This window comes from Oryctolagus cuniculus, chromosome 18 (assembly GCF_964237555.1).
Source record: "Oryctolagus cuniculus chromosome 18, mOryCun1.1, whole genome shotgun sequence".
NCBI classification, from domain to species: domain Eukaryota; kingdom Metazoa; phylum Chordata; class Mammalia; order Lagomorpha; family Leporidae; genus Oryctolagus; species Oryctolagus cuniculus.
This window is the reverse complement of record NC_091449.1, coordinates 69,190,096-69,213,633: the sequence shown is the minus strand read 5'-3', so window position 1 is coordinate 69,213,633 and position 23,538 is coordinate 69,190,096. Positions and strand designations below refer to the sequence as shown.

The following is a 23,538-nucleotide window of genomic DNA, read 5'->3' as shown; positions in this document are numbered from 1 at the left end:
CTTGGGCCCCTTGCCCCCCACGTGGGAGACCCGGAAGAAGCTCCAGGCTCCTGGCTTCAGATCAGCACAACTCCTGGCCGTTGCAGCCATCTGGGGAGTGAACCAGAGGATGGAAGACCTCTCTCTCTTTCCTCTCCTTCTCTCTCTGTGTAACTGTGACTTTCAAGTAAAATAAATAAATCTTTAAAAAACAAAAGGTCAGAATGGTGAATTTCAAATGTCTACCATAATAGTCTATCAACAACCTGGATCTTAGAAAAGCCACTCCATGTCACCTCTGCCATCTCTGTAAACCCAAGACTGTGCTGGGGCCAGCCCAGGAGTCACCTGGCTGCAGTACAGACCCAAGGCTCTGCTTGGCCTCCACCGCTGTCACCTGCACAGGACAGTGCCTGGAGGGGGCCATGAATACCCAGTCACACCCGTTGTCTGACAGCCGCTCAGCTCTTCCACCCGGCACAGGGAGGTTTACAACAAAATCTGTGTCCTGAGAGTAGGGAGCTAGCAGAAGCAGGTGTTCGAGCCCACGTCCCTCACCGGGGCAGCGGGGGTGGGTGAGAGGTCTGCGGGAGGGAAAGCCACGATGCCCCACGGCACCCAGACGGCTGCTCCCCGGTGTGGGGATCTGCACTCACCGTCCATCTCCACCAGCAGCTGGTTCAGCGTGTGCTCCTCCTCGGTGCTGGAGAGGCCCGAGGTGGCGGTGGAGCGCTTCTTGCCCACGGCGTCAATCTCATCAATGTACACGATGCAGGGTGCTCGCGCGCGTGCTTCCTTGAAGAGGCTTCGCACGCGGGCAGCGCCGAGGCCTGAGGGAGCAGAGAGCACCAGGCGGGGCAGGTGATGGAGACAGAGTCCAGATGCCCCAAGGACACCAAGTGGACAGGGTCCTCCTCCCCTAGACACAGACTACCAGTTTCCCTAGAGGGAAAGTGGTTTCCAAGTTCCTGGCTGCCCATGCCCCCACGCGGGCCTCGCTCCCTTACCTTGACTCCATCTGTCTCTCGCTGGCCCCATCTTCCCTCCCCTCAGTCACACAGAGCCATGGCTGACCAGGCCAGCCTGCAACCCCTCCATTCACCCACCTCCAATGACCTCCACGAACTCTGGGCCAGCCATTGCCAAGAAGGGCACCTGGGCCTCGGTGGCCACTGCCTTGGCCAGCAGTGTCTTCCCGCAGCCAGGAGGGCCGAGCAGCAGCGCACCCTTTGGGACCTTGGCACCGAGCTGGAGGAAGCGCTCCGGGCTCTAGAGAGCGGCAGACAGGCAGACACAAGGTTGGCCACTGAGTTGTTCTGAAACGCGCACAATACCGTGCAGAGATCCAGCAAGGCAGCCGCGGCGTGAATGGAAGTGGCCCGAGCCAGCCCTGCACTGCTGCTGAGTGATGGTGCACTGGGCTTCTGTCCCCACTCAAAACCCGATACCTATTGCCGGGGCAGGGCCTGCGGCCCCAGGGCCGTGTGAGGCCTACAAATCACTGGTCTGGCCCTGCCAAGGCAACTGCAACAGGACTCAGGATTCAGAACACGTTGAGCAGGCTGGGTTTTAAGTTGATACTTTTGTATGACCCACAGATGATGTCGCAAACACGCAAGTGGTCCCTGACCTGCGATGCAGTCCCGATCTCCCCAGCCTCCTCGTCCTGCCCGTGCCTGGCTCTCACCTTCAGATAATCCACAAACTCACGGACTTCCAGCTTGGCTTCGTGCATTCCTGCCACGTCTCTGAAGCTGACTCCTTTCCCTGCCTTCCCATCCACAATTGTGAAACGAGCCATCCTCAGCTGATTCTAGGCAGAAGGAGGAAGGGGCAGCAGAGGTCACAGCTCAAGCCAGAGGCTCTGCTCCGCACACCTGCACGGACACAGCCCCAGAAGGACCAGACTTCTACCCTGTGTCAGACAACAAGGGCAGTCTTGATTTCACATTACCAAGCAACAAAAAGGCTGTCTAGCAACTCGCCTGGAAGAAGAAATCTACCCCACCAGGTAATTCAGTGTCTTCCATATAAACGATTTTATTTTGCAACACGACTCTGCCCAGGACCCTGAGGTCTTCTCTCATTACTGAAGACACGACTACTTAACACCAGGCACCTGAGCTCTGGGTGATGTGGCCATTTGGGGAGTGAACCAAGGACAGATCTCCGTCTCTCCCTCCGTGACTCTGACTTTCTAATAAACAGACAAATCTTTTTTAAAAAGTCTGTAAGGAGCCAGCATTGTGGCACAGCAGGTAATATGCAATACTGCATCCCATACAGGCACCAGTTCAAGTCCTGGCTGCCCCAGTTCCAATCCAGCTCCCTGCCTGGGACCCTGCCACCCACATGAGCGACCAGGAGAAGCTTCAGGCTCCTGGCTTCAGCCTGGCCACCTGGGGAGTGAGCCAGCACATGGAATTTCTTTCTAACTTTATCTTTCAAGTCAATACTTTTTGTTTTCTTAAAAGGAGGCAGTTATTTTAAGGACACCGTTTAAAGGTATTCCGCTTCGGTGCTGGGGCTTGGCCCAGCACGTAGACCTGGCTTGGGATGCCCATGTCTCACATCAGGGTGCCTGGTTCACGTCCTGGCGCTCTGCTTGACTCTCGCTTCCTGCTAATGCGCACTCTGGGAAGCAGCTGGTGACAGCTCAATTACTTGGGTCCTGCCACCCACATGGGCGATGTGGACTGATTTCTGGGCTCCTGGCTTGCAGTGGCTGAGCCCCACACCTACACAGCTTGGGACACCTGTATTCTCTGTCACAGTGCCCAGGTGTGAGCCCCACTCTGCTGATTGCTCCCTGGGGAGCAGCAGATGATGACACAGGAACCCAGGGTGCTACCGCCCATGGGAGAGGCCTAGGTGGATTTCCGGTGCCTGGAGTTTTGGCTGGGCCTGTCCCCAGTTGTTGCAGGCATTTGAGGAGTGAATCGGTAAATGGAAGGTCTGCTTCTGTCTCTCTCAATAAAAAGAAAATGTTAACTTTTTTTTAAAAAAAAGATTTATTTATTTGATATACAGAGTTACAGAGAGAGGTAGAGACAGAGAGGTCTTCCATCTGCTGGCTTACCTCCAGATGGCCGCAATGGATGGAGCTGTGCTGATCCGAAGCCAGGAGCTTCCTCCGGGTCTCCAACATGGGTGCAGGTGCCAAAGGACTTGGGCCATCTTCCTCCACTGCTTTCCCAGGCCATAGCAGAGAGCTGGATCAGAAGAGGAGCAGCCAGGACTAGAACCAGCGCCCATATGGGATGCTGGTGCTTCAGGCCAGGGCGTTAACCCACTGCGCCACAACTTTTTAAAGAAAACTGCTTAAATAAATAAAATGTGTCAGCCTCTGAGCTACCAGAGGACATCAAGGAAAAAACCATAATCCTGGGATGGGTGTTGTCGTGCAGAGGGCTAAGCTGCCTAACCCCAAGGCAGTGCACAAGGCTCAAGTCCCAGCTACTCCTGCTTCTGACCCAGACTCCTGAAATGTGTCTGGGAGTTAGGGGATGACGGCCCACGCACCTGGGCCCCTGCCACTCACATGGGAGACCCAGACGTGTTTCTGGCTCCTGGGTTCAGCCTAGCTGTTCTGAGTATTTGGGGAGTAAACCAGCAAATGGAAGGTGTCTTTCCTTCTCTCTGTTGCTCTGCCTTTAAAATAAAAAAGGAAATTTTAGGAGCCGGTGTTGTGGCACAGTGGGTAAAGCCACAACTTCCAGTATCGGAATCCCATATGGGTGCCAGTTTGAGTCCCAGCTGCTCCACTTCCGATCCTGCTCTCTGCTATGGCCTGGGAAAGCAGTGGAAGATGACCCAAGTCCTTGGGCCCCTGCAGCCACATGGAAGACCTGGAGAACGCTCCTGGCTCTGGATTGGAGCAACTCCAGCTGTTGTGGCCATCTGGGGAGTGAACCAACGGATGGAAGACTCCTCTCTCTCTGCCTCAGCCTCTCTGTAACTCTGTCTTTCAAATAAAATAAATAAATTTTTAAAAAATAAATAAGTAAATTTTAAATAAAAACCCCATGGAAAGCAATCCTGACTGATGTAAAAACCACAGAGAGGCTAGCGTTGTGGCATAGCAGGTTAAAGCCCCAGCCTGCAATGCTGGCATCCCATATGGGTGTTGGTTTGAGTCCTGGCTGCTCCTTCCGATCCAGCTGTCTGCTGTGGCCTGGGAAAGCAGTGGATGATGGCCCAACTCCTTGGGTCCCTGTACCCGCGTGGGAGACCTAAAAGAGGCTCTTGGCTCCTGGCTTCGGATCAGCTCAGCTTTAGTGGTTGCAGTCATTTGGGGAGTGAACCAGCGGAATGGAAGACCTCCATCTCTGGCTCTACCTCTCCCTTTAACTCTTTCAAATAAATAAAATAATTCTAAAAACAACAACAACAAAAACCGCAGAACACACTGCTCTAAAAACTCATGAGACTCAGCCACATCAGAGGTCAAGGAGAAAGATCAGCAGTCCAAGCTGCACCTCGCAGTCTGCCAGCCAATCAGAAAGTGAGGCATGAGCTGCCAAAGACTGCCTTCCAGGTGCACCTGCAACAGGCGGGGCTCACTACACCCTCTGTCAGCTGTTCACACAAACAGGGATCCTCACCACACCGTCAGCTGTTCACACACAACAGAGATTCTCACCACACTGTCAGCTGTTCATACAGGGATTCTCACCACACCATCAGCTGTTCACACACAACAGAGATTCTCACCACACCATCAGCTGTTCACACACAACAGGGATTCTCACCACACCATCAGCTGTTCACACACAACAGGGATTCTCACCACACCCACTGTCAGCTGTTCACACAAACAGGGATTCTCACCACACTCACTGTCAGCTGTTCATAAAGAGATTCTCACCACACCGTCAGCTGTTCATAAAGAGATTCTCACCACACCCACTGTCAGCTGTTCACATACAACAGGTGAGTCTCACTACACCCACCAACAGCAGTTCATACAAACAGGGATCCTCACCACACCATCAGCTGTTCATAAAGAGATTCTCACCACACCCACTGTCAGCTGTTCACACACAACAGGGACCCTCACCACACCCACTCTCAGCTGTTCACATACAACGGAGATTCTCACCATACCCACTCAGCTGCTCACACACAACAGGGATCCTCACCACACTGTCAACTGTTCACACAAACAGGGATTCTCACCACACCCACTCTGCAGCTGTTCATACAGAGATTCTCACCACACCCTCTGTCAGCTATTCACACAAACAGGGATTCTCACCACACCCACTGTCAGCTGTTCACACAAACAGGGATTCTCACCGCACCATCAGCTCTTCATAAAGAGATTCTCACCACACCCACGATCAGCTGTTCACACACAATAGGGATTCTCACCACACTCACTGTCAGCTGTTCATACAGGGATTCTCACCACACCCACTGTCAGCTGTTCACACACAACAGGGACCCTCACCACACCCACTCTCAGCTGTTCACACAAACAGGGATTCTCACCACACCATCAGCTGTTCATAGAGATCCTCACCACACCCACTGTCAGCTGTTCATAGAGATCCTCACCACACCCACTGTCAGCTGTTCATACAGGGATTCTCACCACACCCACTGTCAGCTGTTCACACACAACAGGGACCCTCACCACACTCACTGTGCAGCTGTGCTCAGCACACAACAGGGATTCTCAGCACACACTCTACAGCTGTTTACACACAACAGAGACTCTTACTGCATACTCAGCAGGCACAACCAGACACTCCAGACACAAGTTCACTGAGAGCTCACTTGTACAACTTACAAAAGCACTGAATCCACCTTCTCTTCCTGTCATCCCGGCGAGACGGAACATGTACCACAGGATGGCCAAGCCCACGGCAGTCATCCCCAGGGCATAGAGGGCACTGAGAAGAGGGGCAGTTATTAGGTTAGTTACTGCTGCCGGGACTCTGACAGTCCCACCTCACATGGCCGGGATGACCACTGACAACACGTCCTAAGCAGGAAGGGTCTCCCCATGACTGGGACCAGCACGTACAACGAAGTGGTCGCAGAAATAGGTTTTCTTGTCCAATTCTCACCACTCTTGATTGTGACAGTGCCTAAGAGGTTGGACTGATCAGGAAGTACCAAACACCCAGGTCGAGTGGTTTCTGCCTAGCGGCAGTCACTTTTCACCTGTTGAGGCGAACGAGCCACGGGGCGAAGGAAAACCCCAGCGTCAGCACACGCCTGCAGCCACGAGCGGCATGGCGGGGGCCGCCAAAGCTCCGCCGGAGAGTGGGCTCTCTGCCCAGCCGTCAGCCGCCGTGGTGGAATGGTGCCTCTTTACTTGCTGCTTCTGTCACCACTGGCCCCAGCAGGGCTGCTAAGGGACACAGGATGACTCACGGACTTCCACTAAGGAAACTGCCAGGCTGCCGGGCTCTACCTGGGAGAGCTCCTGCAGGCCACTGCTGCTGTCTGCTCGGGACGGGAGCTGCTGTTTCCCACTTCCTGCTCCACGTGCTTCCTGTCGACAGCACCTAGAATGCGCCCCCCGCTTGGCCTATGAGCTAAGGTGCTACTTAAGACACCCACATCAGACTGCTGGGGCTCCCGCCTCTGGCTCCCAATTCCAGCTTGCGGGAGAGCTAGAGACAGCAGCAATGGCTGAAGGAACTGGGTCTCTGTCACCCACCCAGTAGACCTGGACTGAGTTCCTGGCTCCAGGCTTCACCCACCCCCTAACTCCCAGCAGCTGCAGGCACCTGGGCAGTGAACCAGCAGATAGGAGATCTGCCACTCAAATAAAGAAATAAAAGAAAACACCACAGACAACTCAGGAAAGTAACTAAAACGAACTCCAACAGACTTTCCTTTTCCAAACCTGCCAGGCTGGTCTGGTTCACCCCACATGGCTGAGCCCTCCCACCGCGAGGAAAACCCGCCTGAGCCTTCTGCTCACAGGTGCTTCTCACACCGCAAAGGCAAGCTGGGTTTAGTTCAACAGTCAACATAAGTGACTGACATACTTCCCAAAGAACCCCGTGCGCTTATAGGAGACCGGGATCCTGTCTTTGCCTTCGATGTTCAGCTCATCCTCAGCCGCTCGGAGCTTCTCCTCGAACTTGTCAATGTTTGCAACCTGCATTCGGTACATCAAGGCCAGCCGCTGCAAACCGAGAGGGGAGGGGAGCAGTCAGACCAGCCTTTGCAATGATGGCTACAAATTCAGAAACAAAACTGCAAGATATATTTACTGAGTAATTTGTTTTCCACTAATAAGATAATCTGAGAAGAACGCAGGGTGTTAGCACAGTACGTGATCAGAGGCGACAACCCTGTGTCAGGGAAGGTGAGTCTACGGAGATTTCCCAGGAAAGCAGAAGCAGAGATCTTGGGGCAAAACCAGATTCAATTAGGTGAGTCCACTCCCTGCACGCTCCTCCTCACACCACACACACAGGCAGCCTTCCGGACCCTCGGTCCTCCTCACACCACACACACATTGGTGGCCTCCCTGACCCTCAGTCCTCCTCACACCACACACACATTGGTGGCCTCCCTGACCCTCAGTCCTCATACCACACACACAGGCAGCCTCCCGGACCCTCAGTCCTCACATCACACACACAGGCGGCCTCCCTGACCCTCGGTCCTCCTCACACCACACACACAGGCGGCCTCCCGGACCCTCGGTCCTCCTCACACCACACACACAGGCGGCCTCCGGGACCCTCAGTCCTCACACCACACACACATTGGTGGCCTCCCTGACCCTCGGTCCTCCTCACACCACACATACAGGCGGCCTCCCTGACCCTCGGTCCTCCTCATACCACACATACAGGCGGCCTCCCTGACACTCGGTACTCACACCACACACATTGGTGGCCTCCCTGACCCTCGGTTCTCCTCACACCATACATACAGGCAGTCTCCCGGACCCTCGGTCCTCCTCACACCACACATACAGGGGCCTCCCTGACCCTCGGTCCTCCTCACACCACACACACAGGCGGCCTCCGGGACCCTCAATCCTCACACCACACATACACTGGTGCCCTCCCTGACCCTCGGTCCTCACGCCACACACATAGGCGGCCTCCCTGACCCTCGGTCCTCCTCACACCACACACACAGGCGGCCTCCCGGTCCCTTGGTCCTCCTCACACCACACACACAGGCAGCCTCCCGGACCCTTGGTCCTCACTCCACACACACAGGCGGCCTCCCTGACCCTCGGTCCTCCTCACTCCACACACACAGGCGGCCTCCCGGACCCTCGGTCCTCACACCACACACACAGGCGGCCTCCCTGACCCTCGGTCCTCCTCACACCACACACACAGGCGGTCTCCCTCACCCTCGGTCCTCAGACCACACACACAGGCGGTCTCCCTCACCCTCGGTCCTCAGACCACACACACAGGTGGCCTCCCTGACCCTCGGTCCTCACATCACACACACTTGCGGTCTCCCTCACCCTCGGTCCTCACACCACGCATCTGCTCACGGTCACTCATGAGACAGGGCAGGACACACAGGAAAGGAGAAGACTCTGCTCAAAGGAGTAAACCATGGTTCCAGGATAGCACACCAGGGGCAGCTGCTTGCAACGCACACGTGCGGATGTGAAAAGCCTCACAAGGTCTAGTGCCACACTGTCCAAACTTTTAACAAATGAGGAGAAGGAGATGAAAGAAATGTGATAGAAGGGCCAGTGCTGTGGCTCAGCGGGTTAAAGCCACAGCCTGCAGTGCCAGCATCCCATATGGGCACCAGTTTGAGTCCCAGCTGCTCCTCTTGTGATCCAGCTCTCTGCTGTGGCCTGGAAAAGCAGAATAAGATGGCCCAAGTCCTTGGCCCCCTGCACCCACGTAGAAGACCTGGAAGAAGCTCCTGGCTTTGGATCAACTCAGCTCTGACCGTTGAGGTCATTTTCTGAGTGAACCAGTGGAATGGAAGACTCTCTCTCTCTGGTTCTACCTTTCTCTGTAACTCTTTCAAATAAAGAAGATAAATATTTTAAAAAAAGAAAGAAAGAAACTTCATGGTCCTTGACCAAATCTTGTGTTTGAAATGTTACTAAAGGGGCTGGCGCTGTGGTGTAGCGGGTTAAGCTGCCGCCTGTGATCCCTGCACTCCACACTGGTGCACTGGTTCAAAATCCCAACTGCTCAACTTTCGAGCCAGCTCCCTTCTAATGCACCTGGGAAAGCAATGGGAGATGGGCCCCTGCACCCACAGGGAAGACCTGATGGAGTTCTGGGCTCCTTGTTTGGCACCGCTGTTCTGGGCATTTGGGAAGTGAACGAGTGAAGGAAGATCTCTGTCTCGCTGCCTTTAAAATGCAATGAAAATGAACGCATTTATATTATTAGCAAAAGCAGTTCTCAGGGCCAGCATGGAGGTAACCGAAAACCATGGAGAGGGGTCATCTTCTGGTATTAATGTCCACTGTGTGAGTCTAAGAGGGGTGTCACGGCGACTGGGAGAAACACAAGACAAGCAGATGGGAAGAAAGCACGGGGTTGGGGGCTCCTTCTCTCTGCGAAGCCTTCCAAGGCCCAGCTCATCACAGCTCCCTCTGGCGCCAGAGGGGCTGACAGCTCACGGCTGTCACCTCGGGGCGCCCCATCAGCTCTGACGAGCCCTCCACCTGACACAGATGCCACACCCCTCGGCCCAGCCGCTGCATCTCTACCGTGTCACTCCAGTCCCTCGTCACAATGCAAACCCCGCGGGGTTTCTCCCAGGGGCACGTGAGCAGAGGGCCTTGCTCTCCTCTCCAAGGCCTGGTCCTCTGCTCACTCCTCTCGCCAGCCTCAGGGTGCAGCTCTGTCCATGCTGCAGGCAGTCCCTGCTGCTGAGGACCCATTCCGTCTCTGTTCCCTGCTGCAGGCCCTGCCCGCCGCCAGAGATGCCCCCTGCTCCTGCGTGACTCTGCCAGAGCCCCTCCTGCTGACTGCCAGCCCAAGCCGGCCAGACACAGGGCTGCAGCCTCCTCGCCTCAGTCCCCAAGATCAGAGTTTCCACTTGAACCCAGCTGCCCTTTACTTCCTGTTCTTCCTCTCTGGACACAGCTCCCACAGCCACCATGCAGAACCCCACGGACACCACTGTCCCCCGCGACAAGCCCCCACTGTCTTCCTGCAGTTCTGCTGTGCGGCGCTGCCATGTGGAAATCTGGCCCCACTCGGCCCATTTGAGGACACACACGTGGGGTGGGCTGAAGGGGAAGGCCCCGTCCTCACTCACCGGCCGTCCGAACACCACGGCTCCCGGGTGCAGGTAGACCTCCACCACGTCGCTCTCAGGCACCACCTGCACCCGCTGCACCTCGCCCTTGGCCAGCATCTCGTTGACAAAGTCGCTCCAGGAGATGTTGCCACCGCTGGTGCTGAAGGAATTCAGCAGGCTCATGACGACCGCGATGACAAACAGCGTGCGCAGCCGCTCCCGGTACATCTGGTCCTCCCGCTCCTTCCGCCTCCTCTCCTCTGGCCAGCCGGGGCAGAGGGAGAAGACGCAAGCACAGCAGGGTGAGTAGGGGACACTCCAGAGCCACAGCAGGTAACCCACATATCATTTTTTAAAAAATCATTTATTCCTAGTTACTGGAAAGGCAAAGAGAGAGATCTTCCATCCACTGGTGCAGGGCTGGGCCAGGCCAAAGACAAGAACCTAGACTCCACCCACGCCTCCTAGCATCACTGAGCTATCACCTCCCGCCTCCTGTGCAGGCGGGGTGCCAGCCCCGACCCTTCCATACGGGCTGAGGGCATCCCAAGCACTGGCTCCACCCACTGTCTGCAATATTGGGCTCTATCCCTGCCTGGGAAAAACTCAACTCAGAAGTTGCAGCATCCAGTTTCCTGCACGATTCTGCCTTTTTGCCAACGTAGCAAAAAGCAAACACGACTTATGTGTGGGGATGGCCAACGCTCTGGTCACTGACGTTACTTCAGACAGAAGGGGGCGTGCGTCCCACCAGCTCAGACTGGAAGAATAGGTCCCCAGTGTAGACATGCGCAGCCTCCCTAGCACCACCATGCTGCTGCAACGTTACACGCTTTCCCGGCAAGTATACGCTGACAAAGCTGTAAGTACAGACTTCAGACCTGAGTACATACTAGAAACTATCAACAGGTTGTGTGCAGCATAATATGAGTTAGTAAACATAAAACAAATCCCTTTACCACAACTTGCCTCAAATAAAACCTTCCAACCCCACTGAACCCTCATACGCCTGTCTCCCTCCCCACCCAACCAGCATCCTGAACTTAGTATTCGTTACATGAGCAACATTTAAGTTGTGGGGCCAATCCTCTGGCGTAAGGGGTAAAGCCACAGCCTACAGTGCCAGCATCCTATATGGGTGCCAGTTTGAGTCCCGGCTGCTCTACTTCAAATACATATATAAACCTTAAAAACAAAACAAAAAAAAACTAAGTTGTGGAGACTGATGTCTTGTATAGTGATTGAAATGTGGCTTAGAATGCCTGCATCCTTTATTGGAATGCCTGGGTTCAAGTCCCAGGTCTTTTTTTTTTTTTTTTTTTTTTGACAGGCAGAGTTAGACAGTAAGAAAGAGACAGAGAGAAAGGTCTTCCTTTTTCCACCCAAATGGCCGCCATGGCGCACTGTGACGATGTGAAGCCAGGAGCCAGGTGTTTCCTCCTGGACCCCTATGTGGGTACAGGGCCCAAGCACTTGGGCCACCCTCCACTGCCTTTCCGGGCCACAGCAGAGAGCTGGATTGGAAGAGGAGCAGCCGGCACTCGAACCAGCGCCCACATGGGATGCCAGCGCTTCAGGCCAGGGCGTTAACCTGCTGCGCCACAGCGCCGGCCCCCCTAGCTCTACTTTTAATCCAGCGTCCTGCTAACGAGCACCCTGGGAGACAGCAGGTGATGATTCAAGTACTTGAGTCCCAGTCACTGACATGGGAGACTTGATTTGAATTCCCAACTCCAGACTTGAGCCTGGCCCAGACCCAGCCATTACAGGAATTTGGGGAGTGAATCAGCATGTGAGAGGTCTTTCTCAAAAGTAATAAAATTTTAAAAATTAAAAGACATCTCACACTCTAAGCTTTGACACTCTGAGCAAGAATTCCTAATCAAATGAAAGCACAGGGAGGATTTGGTCTCTTCTGCTTTCTTCAGAAAATCCACCCCTTTCCAAGGTGCAACCCATGGAGCCCCACAACTCGCTTCTTCTCGCTGCCATGCTGGGCCCACCCTCACTTGGCAGAGACTGCAGGGGAGGGCAGCCACACTCAAGTCTGGAATTGCTAGTTTCTTCTGATTGCTCAGGATGACTTGCTGAGCGCTCAGGTTCCCCACCACGTTCTGTCTAGCTAAAAGATTTATGCATTTAGGTATACATAAAAGTCAAAGTTACAGAGACAGAATGATCCATCCACTGTTTCACTCCTCTCATGGATGGACTGGCCAGTGCTGTGCCAGGCCAAAGCCAGGAACCACGAGTTTCTTCCAGTTCCCCACATGGGTGGCAGGGGCCAAACACCTGGCCATCTTCTGCTGCTTTTCCCAGGGCATTAGCAGAAGTCGGATAGGAAGTGGAGCAGCCAGGACTCAAACTCATACTCAAACCAGTCTGGGATGCTGGCGTCAGCTTTACCCTCTATGCCACAATGCCAGCCCCCAAATAATATTAAAATTCAGCTTCACCCCCCGCCGAGCCAAGGGGGACATGCTAGAGGTGCAGGAGACGTTAATACTGCCTTACAAGGCTGCTGGAGGCCACCCTCACCAGACAGCCCAGCCCACTCTGCCCATGTGCAGCCAGCTGTCTGAGCCGTCTGTGTGCAACGCTAAGCCGGTCTTGCGAAAGAGTAGGATTAGGATGACAAATGAGGGCACTGGGCAGTCCCTTGTGAAACTGACCAAGATGGAGAACTGGGGAAGCAGCAGGCTGTAATGTGGCCATGGTCAAGGGCTGGCACAAGGAGGCTCAGGCCCAGGGTACCTGTGCAGAGAACTTCAAATGCTCGTTGGGGTTGGCACTGTTGCATACTAAGTAAAGCCACCACGTGCAATACCGGCATCCCATATGGGTACCCGTTTGTGTCCTGGCTACTCCACTTCTATCCAGCTCCCTGTTCAAAGCCTGGGAAAAGCAGTGGAAGACGGCCCAAATGTTTGTGCCCTTGCCACCCACCTGGGAGACCCAGATGAAGTTCCTGGCTCCTGGCTTTAGCCCAGCCATGTGGCCACGTGGGGAGTGAACCAGAGGACTGAAGATCTCTCTCTCTCTGTAATTCTTCCAAACAAGTACATAAACAAATTTTTTTAAAAAGTGGGCTGGCTCACAGGAAAAGACAGACTCATCATGCATGAAATTATAAGAGCCAATGCTATGGACATAACAGAGAATCAGTGAGGAAAGACACACACGGGACTAGCTAACAAAAATAAGATCTCTGAGGAGTAAGAGAGGAAACCAAAACTGACCCCAAGATCCTACACAGAAGATGACAGGCAAATGGCACTCCTACCAACAGGAAGACCCTCTGCTCCCTCCCACAAAGCCCCCAGCTTCTTCCCAAACCAAGGCCAGGCATCAACCAGCACCGGACACCACTGTGGAGCTGCCTGGCCTTCCTTCAATCTGCGCTGTGCTCACTGCTCCTGGGAGAACATGTCAGGGAGGTGTCTCACATACACCCCACGTATGTACACAGCTTGACAGAACGCAGACTCACGTGGAGCCGAGGGTCTCCTGAGCCATCCGACTCCAGCCACTGGACAGCAGCCCAGAGGACCAGAGGCAAGTCTTCTTGCTAACACTCTTCTGGGGGAAAAATCAGAACTGTTTTTTTCTCTAGGTAGGCCTGATCCTCTTTCCATTTATCCAAGCTATTCATGTGCCAGCAGTCTGCTCCCGGGGTGAGTGTCTGGTGCAGCAGTCAATCAGTCCTTGGGCCCCGTCTGAGTCCTCCCTCCGCTTCCCATCAAACCGCCTGTGCACACCCTGGGAGGCAGCAGTGCCGGCTCAGGTACCTGGGTCCCTGCTGTCTATGTGGGAGACTTGGATGGAGTTCCTGGCTCCTGGCTTTAGCCTGACTCAGTCCTGGCTGCCACAGCATTTTGGGAGAGAACCAGCAGATAAAAGGTTCTTCTCTTTCTGCCTTCCAGATATATAAAAGTAAAAAAATATTTTTCAAATGACAATAAATAAATGAAGACTGAACGGTCTGGTCCTGGGCAGATATCTGATCTATCATTTAAGACACCAGCTGACACCACACCCTCCTTGGAGAGCCTGAGGGAGCCCCAGGCGCCAGCTCCCAGCTCCAGCTCCCTGCTAATGCGCACCCTATAGAGCAGCAGCAGCGGCTCAAGTACTTGGGTTTCTGCTACCCACATGGAAGACCTGGACTGAGTTCCTAGTTCTTAGTATCAGCCTGGCCCGCTCCTGGCCATTGCAGGCATTGGGGGAGCAATCAGTGGATGGAAACTCATTTTGCTGCTGCTTGTCTGCCTCTTGAAAAAAAAAACAAAAACAAAAACAAAAAAAACAAAACCAAAACCAAAAACCATAGTTTGTTGCTTTTCATCAGCAAGTGGTAACCCAAGCAGATGCTCTCTGTGGACCTCGATGGGCGACCACTCAGAGCAGCTGATGCTGCAGCAGACAGAGTGCTCTCACATCCCAGCGCGATGGCACGGCACCTGGCACCAAGGAGGCCGCGAAGGCCACTGGGCTGTGCCCAGCCCCGAGACTTCACGAGCAAACAGCTCTCCCACAACCACGACAGGCCCAGGGGAACCCAGGGTAGGGCCTCATCCATAGAACTGTCCTCTGATGCAATTTTATCCTGTTTTCCTGAAGCAGCCACCACTCAGTCCCAAACGGACAAGCAGATGAAGCCAAGGACAGCCCACACCCAGCCCCTGCGCCTCACCAACACACCCAGCTGCAGGATGCGCAGGAGCAGCCAGCGGAAGTTCCGCCCTGCCGTCACCTGAGCCACATGCTTGCTGGAACAGTGACCTGCGCCGGGTGGGCACTGAAGCAGGCCAACAGTGGCAGCAAGAAAGCTGCCACGGCTCTTCCTCCCAAGCACCACAGAAGGGAACACACACGTGTCTGCACAACACACACGTGTCTGCACAACACACACCCCACCTATCCAGTGCAGAAATGCCTGAGCCGACCCGCCCTTCCCACAGCAGGAACTCTTTTTTTTTTTTTTAAACTACAAAGCCTTTGCCATGTGACACATAAAATATTTCCCTATATGTTTTCCAACTCAAGATGTGCTTTTTGAGTTTAATGACGTAACCCATTTAGAATTCACTGTGATATATAAAATAGGAAGCTCATTTAGAGGCCACCACTGTGGCACAGTGAGTGAAGCCTCTGCTTGGGATGCTGCAATCCCAAATGGGCACCAGTGTTGGCTGCTCCACTTCCAATCTAGCTCCCTGCTAACGGCCAGAGAAAAGCAGTGGAAGATACCAAATGGTTGGGCCCCTGCCACCCATGTGGGAAACCTGGATGAAGCTCCTGGCTCCTGGCTTCAGCCTGGCCTAGCTCCAACTGTTGCGGCCATGTGGGGAGTGAACAAGCAGATGGAAGATCCCTCTCTCTCTCCCTCCTCTCTCTGTAACTATGCTTTTCAAACAAATCTAATAAATATTAAAAAAAAAGACACTGCTTGGGACGACCACATCACAGGGCCTGGTTAGGAGTCCCAGCTCTGCTTCTGACTCCAGCTTCCTGCTAATGCACACCCTGGGAGGCAGCAGATGGTGACCCAAGTACTCGGGTCCCTGTCATCCATGGGAGACACCCAGACGGAGCTTTTGGCTTCTGGCCTTGGCACGGCCCAGCCCAAGCTCTCACAGGCATTTGGGAGAATGAACTGGCAGATGGAAGATCTCTATTTTTCTCTGCCTTTCAAGTAAATGAAATTACAAAAAAAAAAAAAAAAAAAAAAGGAACAGAAAAGAGGAGAGGGGCCAGCATTTTGGTGCCCTGGGTTAAACCACTGTGGGGTTCCCATACTGGAGTGCTGGTTTGAGTCCTGGCTGCTCTACTTCTGACCCAGATTCCCATACTCCTAGGAAGGCAGTGGCATCCTGGCTGCTCAAGTCCTTAGGCCCCTGCCACCCATGTGGGGGACCCAGATGAGTTCCTGGCTGTTGTGGTCATTTGGGGAGTGAACCAGCAGATGGGAGCTCTTAATTCCCTTTTTGTTGCTCTGCCTTTTGAGGAAATAAATAAATGAATCCTAAAAAAGAGCCTGGTCCTCGGGGTGGGTGCTGTTCACCACTTGGGATACCCACATCCTGCATCAGATGCCAGTTTCAGTCCTGGCACCTCCACTTCCAAACCCAGCTTCCTGCTAATCTGCACCCTGGAAAACAGTAGTGAGGATTCAGATGGTTGGCCCTTGCCTCACACACAGAAGACCCAGTGTGAGCACCCAGGTCCTGGCCGCAGCCTGGCCCAGCCTTGGTTGTTAGAGGCCAAGGCAACGAAGCAGCAGATGGGTCATTCTTTCAGGTAAATAAAAATTAAAAAACAGAAAGCACAGCAGATGCACACACCTTCATCCTCAGGGGTCTTCCCCTTGGATTTGTCACCGTCCTTGTTCTTCTGCTTCCTCCCTGAGCTGTTGAAAAAGCAAACACCACCTGCAAGCAACACAGAAAGACTTTAACCACCAGAGTCTGCAACAACAGGGCTGGCCCAGGCAAACCGTGCGTTCTCAACCAAACCACAACGGACAACATCTGAATCATTGGCCATAAGATTCACAAGCTTGAGATAAAGATGCATATCCTTCTATCACTTAAAAAAAAACTTTTTTAAAATTTATTTAAGAGATAGAGTTATAGACAGTGAGAAGGATACAGAGAGAAAGGTTCTCTCTCCGTTGGTTCACTCCCCAAATGACCATCACGGCCGGAGCTGCGCCGATCCAAAGCCGGGAGCCAGGTGCCTCCTCCTGGTCTCCCAGGCAGGTGCAGAGGCCCAAGCACCTGGGCCATCCTCCACTGCCCTCCCAGGCCACAACAGAGAGCTGTACTGGAAGAGGAGCAACCGGGACAGAATCCGGCGCCCATATGGGATGCTGGCACCGTAGGCGGAGGATTAACCTACTGCGCCATGGCGCCGGCCCCTATCATTCTTAATGTAGCACAGTGTTTGCTAACTGCAGAACAAAAACAAGGCTAAATAACTTTGGTATTTGAACAGCTAATGTGAAGGAATAAAAACTGATTATGTACGTAAGTTTGAGAAAATGGCCTGAGTTGGGAGAACAACTCCTTCAATTTATAAAGTCAATTAAAGACCAGGCAGAAGTGGCCCGTGCTCATGACTTAGTAGCAGCAGCCCAGTCCTCACTGCCGGGGAGACAGGCCAGCACGACACCCTCTGCAGAGAGGCGCCATGTTAGTTCATGTCTGGACAGACCAGGGTTTAGCAATGGGAGAGGGGCTGGCACTGGCAGAGAGGTGCCGTGTTAGTTTATGTCTGAACAGACCAGGGTTTAACAATGGGGGAGGGGACAGCACTGTGGCATAGCAGGTAAAGCTGCCACTTGTAGTGCCAGCATCTCATATGGGTGCCAGTTCGAGTCCCAGCTGCTCCACTTCTGATCCAGCTCTCTGCTGTGGCCTGGGAAAGCAGCAGAAGATGGCCCAAATCCTTGGGCCCCTGCACCCACGTGGGAGACTTAGAAGAGGCTCCTGGCTCCAGATCAGCCCAGCTCCAGCCATTGCGGCCATTTGGGGAATGAACCAGCAGATGGAAGACTTTTCTCTCTCTCTGCCTCTGCCTCTCTGTAACTCTTTCAAATACATAAATAAATCTTTAAAGAAAAAAAGAAAAGAAAAGAAATGGTGGGAGGCGGGATGGGCGTCATGGCACAGCAAGTGAAGCCGCTACTTGGGACCCCCCATCCCTCATCAGAGTGCCTGGTTCGAGTTCCAGCTGCTCCACTTCCAATTCAGCCTCCTCGATGGACCCTGGGAGGCAGCAGGTGATGTGTGAAGTGCTCTGGCCCCTGCCACCCTGTGGGAGACTTGGAATAAGTCCAGGCTCCTCACTGTAGCCTGGCCTAGTCCTGGCTGGTACAGGGAATTGATAAAATGAACCAGCAGATGTAAAATTTATGTGATTCTATCTATCTCTCTCTCTGTTGCTCTGGCTTTCAAGTAGATGAAAACATAAAAAAAAAAAAAAAAAAAGCAAGCAAGCGGCAAAGTCCCACATCCGTGACCTGACCCTCACTTTCTTCACAAAACCATCAATGGAACGCACAGGACAGCAGTCCTGATTGCCACCTGAAGCTGAGCGGGCCAAGCTGTGTCCAGGCCACAACTGCAGTTCAGAGACCCTGGCAGAGGGCAGCAGCACCAGCTGTGTGACGTGAGCAGGAGGCGCAATTTTGCCTTTTCTCCTTCGGGATCTTTAATCCAAGGTCTAGAGACCACAGCACGCCACAAGGTTCATTAAAGGTACAGTCTGATTTAACAGCAAATTATTGGTGGGTGTTTCCAGTTACCTTCTGACATAAAACACTCGGAGCCACTGTAGATCCTTAGTAGAGCTCTGGACATGACTCAGTAAGAACCTTTTCCAGATAGCCCAACGACGGCCACAAATCAGAACTCAAAACAAAACAAGTAAAAAGAGCTCTTCCGACTGAAGAGAAACTCCTGCTGTAAGAACCTGCGCCCCAGCGTGCCCCGCCGAGGCACAGCAGGCCAGTGCCCAACACCAGCAGCTGGAAGAAAGCACGGAGTTCTCTTCCAGTGCAGAGCGGAGTCCCACAGCTGCAGCGCAACTCCCGGGCTTCCCGGGCTTGGGGGTGGTGTATCTTACAGCTGGGGTTGAGCACGCACGGCCAGCTCCGTGTGGCTCTCTGGTTGATCCAGTGCTGTGGACGTGCTGTGTTGGTCAACTGTAGGCTGGCAAGAAGACACAGTGATGGCAAAGTGGGCTCCAGGCGTCTGAAGTCTACAGGTGGACTGGTTATCGCTGCTTGGTCAGAACGGCCGAGGGCCAGGGCAGCAGCAGGAGGGCGGCCTGCGAGTGCTGAATCCTGGGGCCTGGAGCTGTGCGGCGGCCCTGAGCGTGTGCTGCGCCCTGAGCTCAGCGATTCAATCTCTAGTAAGAAGACGTGTGGCCTCAAGTGGGGGCAGAGAGCTGCAGCTGAGGTCCACACGACAGACAGGAGAGGCGGGGCGGCTTTACTCCCATGGGGTAAACCTCACTCAGACTGTCCAAGGACCGGGGACCCCAGAGGGCGCACAACGAGCAGGAAACAAAGGTCCTCTTGGAGGTTTTTGGGCTTCTTCAGCAGCGTGAAAGCAGAACAGGTGCTGTGGCACTGCGGGTTTAGCTGCCACGAGATGCCCCCATCCCACAAGGGAGTGCTGACTCAAACCCCAGCTGCCCTGGGGCCGGCGCCGTCGCACTGCAGTGTTAGAGCCACAGCTGCAGAGCTGGCGTCCCATATGGCTGCTGGATCAAGTACCCACTGCTCCACTTATGATCCAGCTCCCTGTTACAAAGACTGGGAAAGCAGTGGAGGATGGCCCAAGTGCTCCGGCCCCTGCGCCCACGTGGGAGACCCAGAAGCAGCTCTGGCTTTGGTCTGGTCAGCCTGGTTGTTGGGGCCATCTAGGAGGTGAACCAGAAGGTGGAAGATTTGTTTCTCCTCTTTCTCTCTCTGTATCTCTGCCTTTCAGGTAAATCAATAAATCCGTAAAAAGGAAAAATTCTGGCTGTTCTGCTTGTGATCCAGCTTCCCGACGATGTGCCCGAGAAGGCAGCGGATGGCACCTCAGGGGCTTGGGTTCTTCTCACCACGTGGGAGACCAGGACGGGGCTCCAGGCTCCTGGCTTCAGCCTGGTCCAGCCCCAGCCATTATGGACGTGATGGACATGTCGGGAGTGACCCAGCGTGTGGAGGATCTCTCTCTGTGTCTGCCTCCCTTTCATTTTTTCAAGTAAGTAAGTAAAACTTGAAAGAAACACTAACATTATCCTAACAGTCACAAGCAACAGGCGCTGCCTTGTCACTTGTCTTTAGCTGATACACACCTAGAAGTCGCCAGAGTCTGACTGGATCCAGAAGCAGATGCTGTTTCAGTAACAATCCACTCGTCCCCTCGAAGGCAGGCCTTGGCCGCTGAAACTGCAGTCTCTGGAAACAAACAGTACTCGGGTCACACGGCACCACAGTACTCGGGTCACACGGCACCACAGTACTCAGGTCACACGGGCACCACAGTACTCGGGGTCACGCGGGCACCACAGTACTCGGGGTCACACGGCACCACAGTACTCGGGGTCACACGGGCACCACAGTACTCGGGGTCACGCGGGCACCACAGTACTCGGGGTCACACGGGCACCACAGTACTCGGGTCACACGGCACCACAGTACTCGGGGTCACGCGGGCACCAGAGCACTCGGGGTCACGCGGGCACCACAGCACTCGGGGTCACGCGGGCACCACAGCACTCGGGGTCACGCGGGCACCACAGTACTCGGGTCACACGGCACCACAGTACTCGGGGTCACGCGGGCACCACAGTACTCGGGTCACACGGGCACCACAGTACTCGGGGTCACACGGCACCACAGTACTCGGGTCACACGGCACCACAGTACTCGGGTCACACGGCACCACAGTACTCGGGGTCACGCGGGCACCACAGTACTCGGGGTCACGCGGGCACCACAGTACTCGGGGTCACGCGGGCACCACAGTACTCGGGTCACACGGGCACCACAGTACTCGGGGTCACACGGCACCACAGTACTCGGGTCACACGGCACCACAGTACTCGGGTCACACGGCACCACAGTACTCGGGGTCACGCGGGCACCACAGTACTCGGGTCACACGGGCACCACAGCACTCGGGGTCACACGGCACCACAGTACTCGGGGTCACGCGGGCACCACAGTACTCGGGTCACACGGGCACCACAGTACTCGGGGTCACGCGGGCACCACAGTACTCGGGTCACACGGGCACCACAGTACTCGGGGTCACGCGGGCACCACAGTACTCGGGTCACACGGGCACCACAGTACTCGGGGTCACGCGGGCACCACAGTACTCGGGGTCACGCGGGCACCACAGTACTCGGGGTCACGCGGGCACCACAGTACTCGGGTCACACGGGCACCACAGTACTCGGGGTCACGCGGGCACCACAGCACTCGGGGTCAGGCGGGCACCAGAGCACTCGGGGTCACGCGGGCACCACAGTACTCAGGGTCACGCGGGCACCACAGTACTCGGGTCACACGGGCACCAGAGCACTCGGGGTCACGCGGGCACCACAGCACTCGGGGTCAGGCGAGCACCAGAGCACTCGGGGTCACGTGGGCACCACAGTACTCAGGGTCTCACTGGCACCACAGTACTCAGGGTCTCACTGGCACCACAGTACTCGGGGTCTCACTGGCACCACAGTACTCGGGGTCACACGGCACCACAGTATCCAAACAATGCAGACTGCAGGCACTGGGCACAGCAGGAAGACAGCACTGGGGACCCACAGCCCCTGCTGCAGTGTCTGGGTTCAAGCCAAGTGCACCCTGGGAGACAGCAGATGAAGGCTCAAGAGCTCGCTCTCCCGACACCCGTGGGAGACCAGTGTGCGGTTCCTCGCCCTCAGCTTTGGTCTGACCAGTGTGCGGTTCCTCGCTCTCAGCTTTGGTCTGGCCTGGGACCAGCTGTTGCGGGCATTTGGGGAGTGAACCAGCAGATTAGAGATCTATATCTCTCAATTAAAAAAACAGTAAAAGTTTCAATAAAAAATTTTAAGCTCAAATATAAATTTGCTTACAATGCCCTGAAATGTGACTTAACTATCTGAACATTATTTCCAAGTTTTGAAGTAACAAAGCAACAGCTCCTGAGCCAGCCAAAGGCCGGAGCTGACTGCCCTGCACCGCCCAGGCCCTCGCAGGACGCCAGGGGCGGTTCTCCAAGGTACTGCTCAGACCCCTTCTGCGTTCCCGACCCCAGCTCCTTGCAGAACCCCACCAGGTACCAAGGCAGCGCGCCAGGGTAAGTGGCCGCCTGCAGTGCCAGCACGCCACATGGGTGCCGATCCAGCTCCCTAACGCTCCCGGGAAACAACGGAGGACGCCCAAGTTACGGCTCCCAGCTCCTGGCTTCAGCTGGGCCCAGCCATTCCAGCCAAGGTGGAAGAAGTCTCCGGCTCTCCCGTCGTCTCTAACTCTGCCTTTCAAATGCATACATATTTTTAGACCACGGTCCGGTTTAATCTGTCCCATCTCTCTCCCGCCACTTGTTTAAGTTCTGTCCTCAGAGCATCCCTGCCCGGCTGAGTCTCCCGCCCCCTCGTGTCCACAGCAAGGACAGCGGTCAGCACCGCGGGGGGCAGGCCTGGACCCTTCCTGCCACCACCCCCGGCCCGCGGGGGGCCTGGGGCTTCCCCGGCAAACCAAGGGGGCCACAGCCGCCGGTGAGACAGCCTACTGCAGTCTTCGTGGCACAGAACAGGATGTGCAACAAATCAGCACTGGCCTTCGGGTTCAGCGCGACCACGGGTCCGGGTTTAGGGCTATATAGATTACATATAATTTATAACTTAATAGTTCCCTCACGGATCACGGTAAAACACGACGTACTGTAACGTGAAACCTGAGGGTGAGCTTCAAGGGCCAGAAAAGCACACTCTGGGGCTGCTTCTGGGGTCCAGGCGCCCCGACCAGGCGCGCCCCGGGCTCCGGCCCTGCGGTCCCGCGGGGGACCCGAGACGGGTCCGTGCGCCTCTCCCCCAGAACAGCGACACCGCAGCACGGCCCGCCAGCCTGGCCTGCAGGCTGAGAACCGCTCCGCCAGAAGCCGCACACTCCGGAGACGGCAGCAAACACCCGCACACCGCGTTCACACCGGGAAGGCCGCCGTCTGGGCTCAGGGCGCCGCCCGCGGGGTTACCTGTCGGGCGCCGCCTCCGGCACGGCCCACTGGAGGCCTGAGGGCCACGTACGGCCGCCTGCTGCAGGCTCCGTTAGAGACGCCCGGGCTCCAAGCAGGGCCTGGGCGCCACAGCCACACGGGACCGGGGCCCGGGCCTGGCCGAAAGGCGCGCAGCAGCAGCATTGCCGCCATCTTGGCCAGAGACCAGCGCCTGCGCAATCTGCGGGCGTTCCCTGGGCGTCTGCGCGAGCAGGGCCTCCTCACGGCGCCTGCGCAGTCGGGCGCGGGCGGGGCCCCCTGCGGCGCCTGCGCAGTCGGGGGCTTCCTCCGGACGTCTACCCCGGCAGGGCCTCCTTGGGGCGCCTGCGCGTTGAGGGCCTCGACTGCGGCTGGGGTCTGGTTCTCGTTTATTCCTGCGGAGCGGGCGGCCTGGGGCGCTTCTCACCCCAGCGCCGGCGCCGCTGTCTCGAGGCCCAGCAGTGGCGTCTGCTGCCTGCCTGGACGGAAGCGGGGGCCGTGCCCGGGAGGGGGCCTCCGCCCTGGGTCTCGGGGCCCTGGGAGCCCGGAGCGCAGCCTGCACCGCGAGGGCGGAGGACGGGGCAGCGGGCGGTCCCGCCGCGCC

At 55.5% G+C, this 23,538-nt stretch overlaps 1 protein-coding gene across 2 annotated transcripts in view; it reads right to left on the bottom strand.

Annotated features, from left to right (window-relative positions):
• Positions 1–23,158, bottom strand: part of SPG7 (SPG7 matrix AAA peptidase subunit, paraplegin) — a 38,409-nt gene extending 15,251 nt beyond the window's left edge. For both annotated transcript variants that reach the window (XR_011384135.1, XM_008252191.4), the window contains exons 1-9: positions 22,935–23,158; positions 20,050–20,152; positions 16,542–16,628; positions 10,216–10,457; positions 6,987–7,126; positions 5,774–5,876; positions 1,667–1,792; positions 1,086–1,248; positions 636–809 (exon numbers count right to left, since the gene is read on the bottom strand). Coding sequence is in view for 1 of the 2 variants with exons in the window: in XM_008252191.4 (XP_008250413.3) it covers positions 636–809; positions 1,086–1,248; positions 1,667–1,792; positions 5,774–5,876; positions 6,987–7,126; positions 10,216–10,457; positions 16,542–16,628; positions 20,050–20,152; positions 22,935–23,108 (1,312 nt within the window). In the remaining variant the exon portion in view is untranslated. The remainder of the gene's footprint in view (positions 1–635; positions 810–1,085; positions 1,249–1,666; positions 1,793–5,773; positions 5,877–6,986; positions 7,127–10,215; positions 10,458–16,541; positions 16,629–20,049; positions 20,153–22,934) is intronic.
• Between the last annotated feature and the right edge of the window lie 380 nt (positions 23,159–23,538).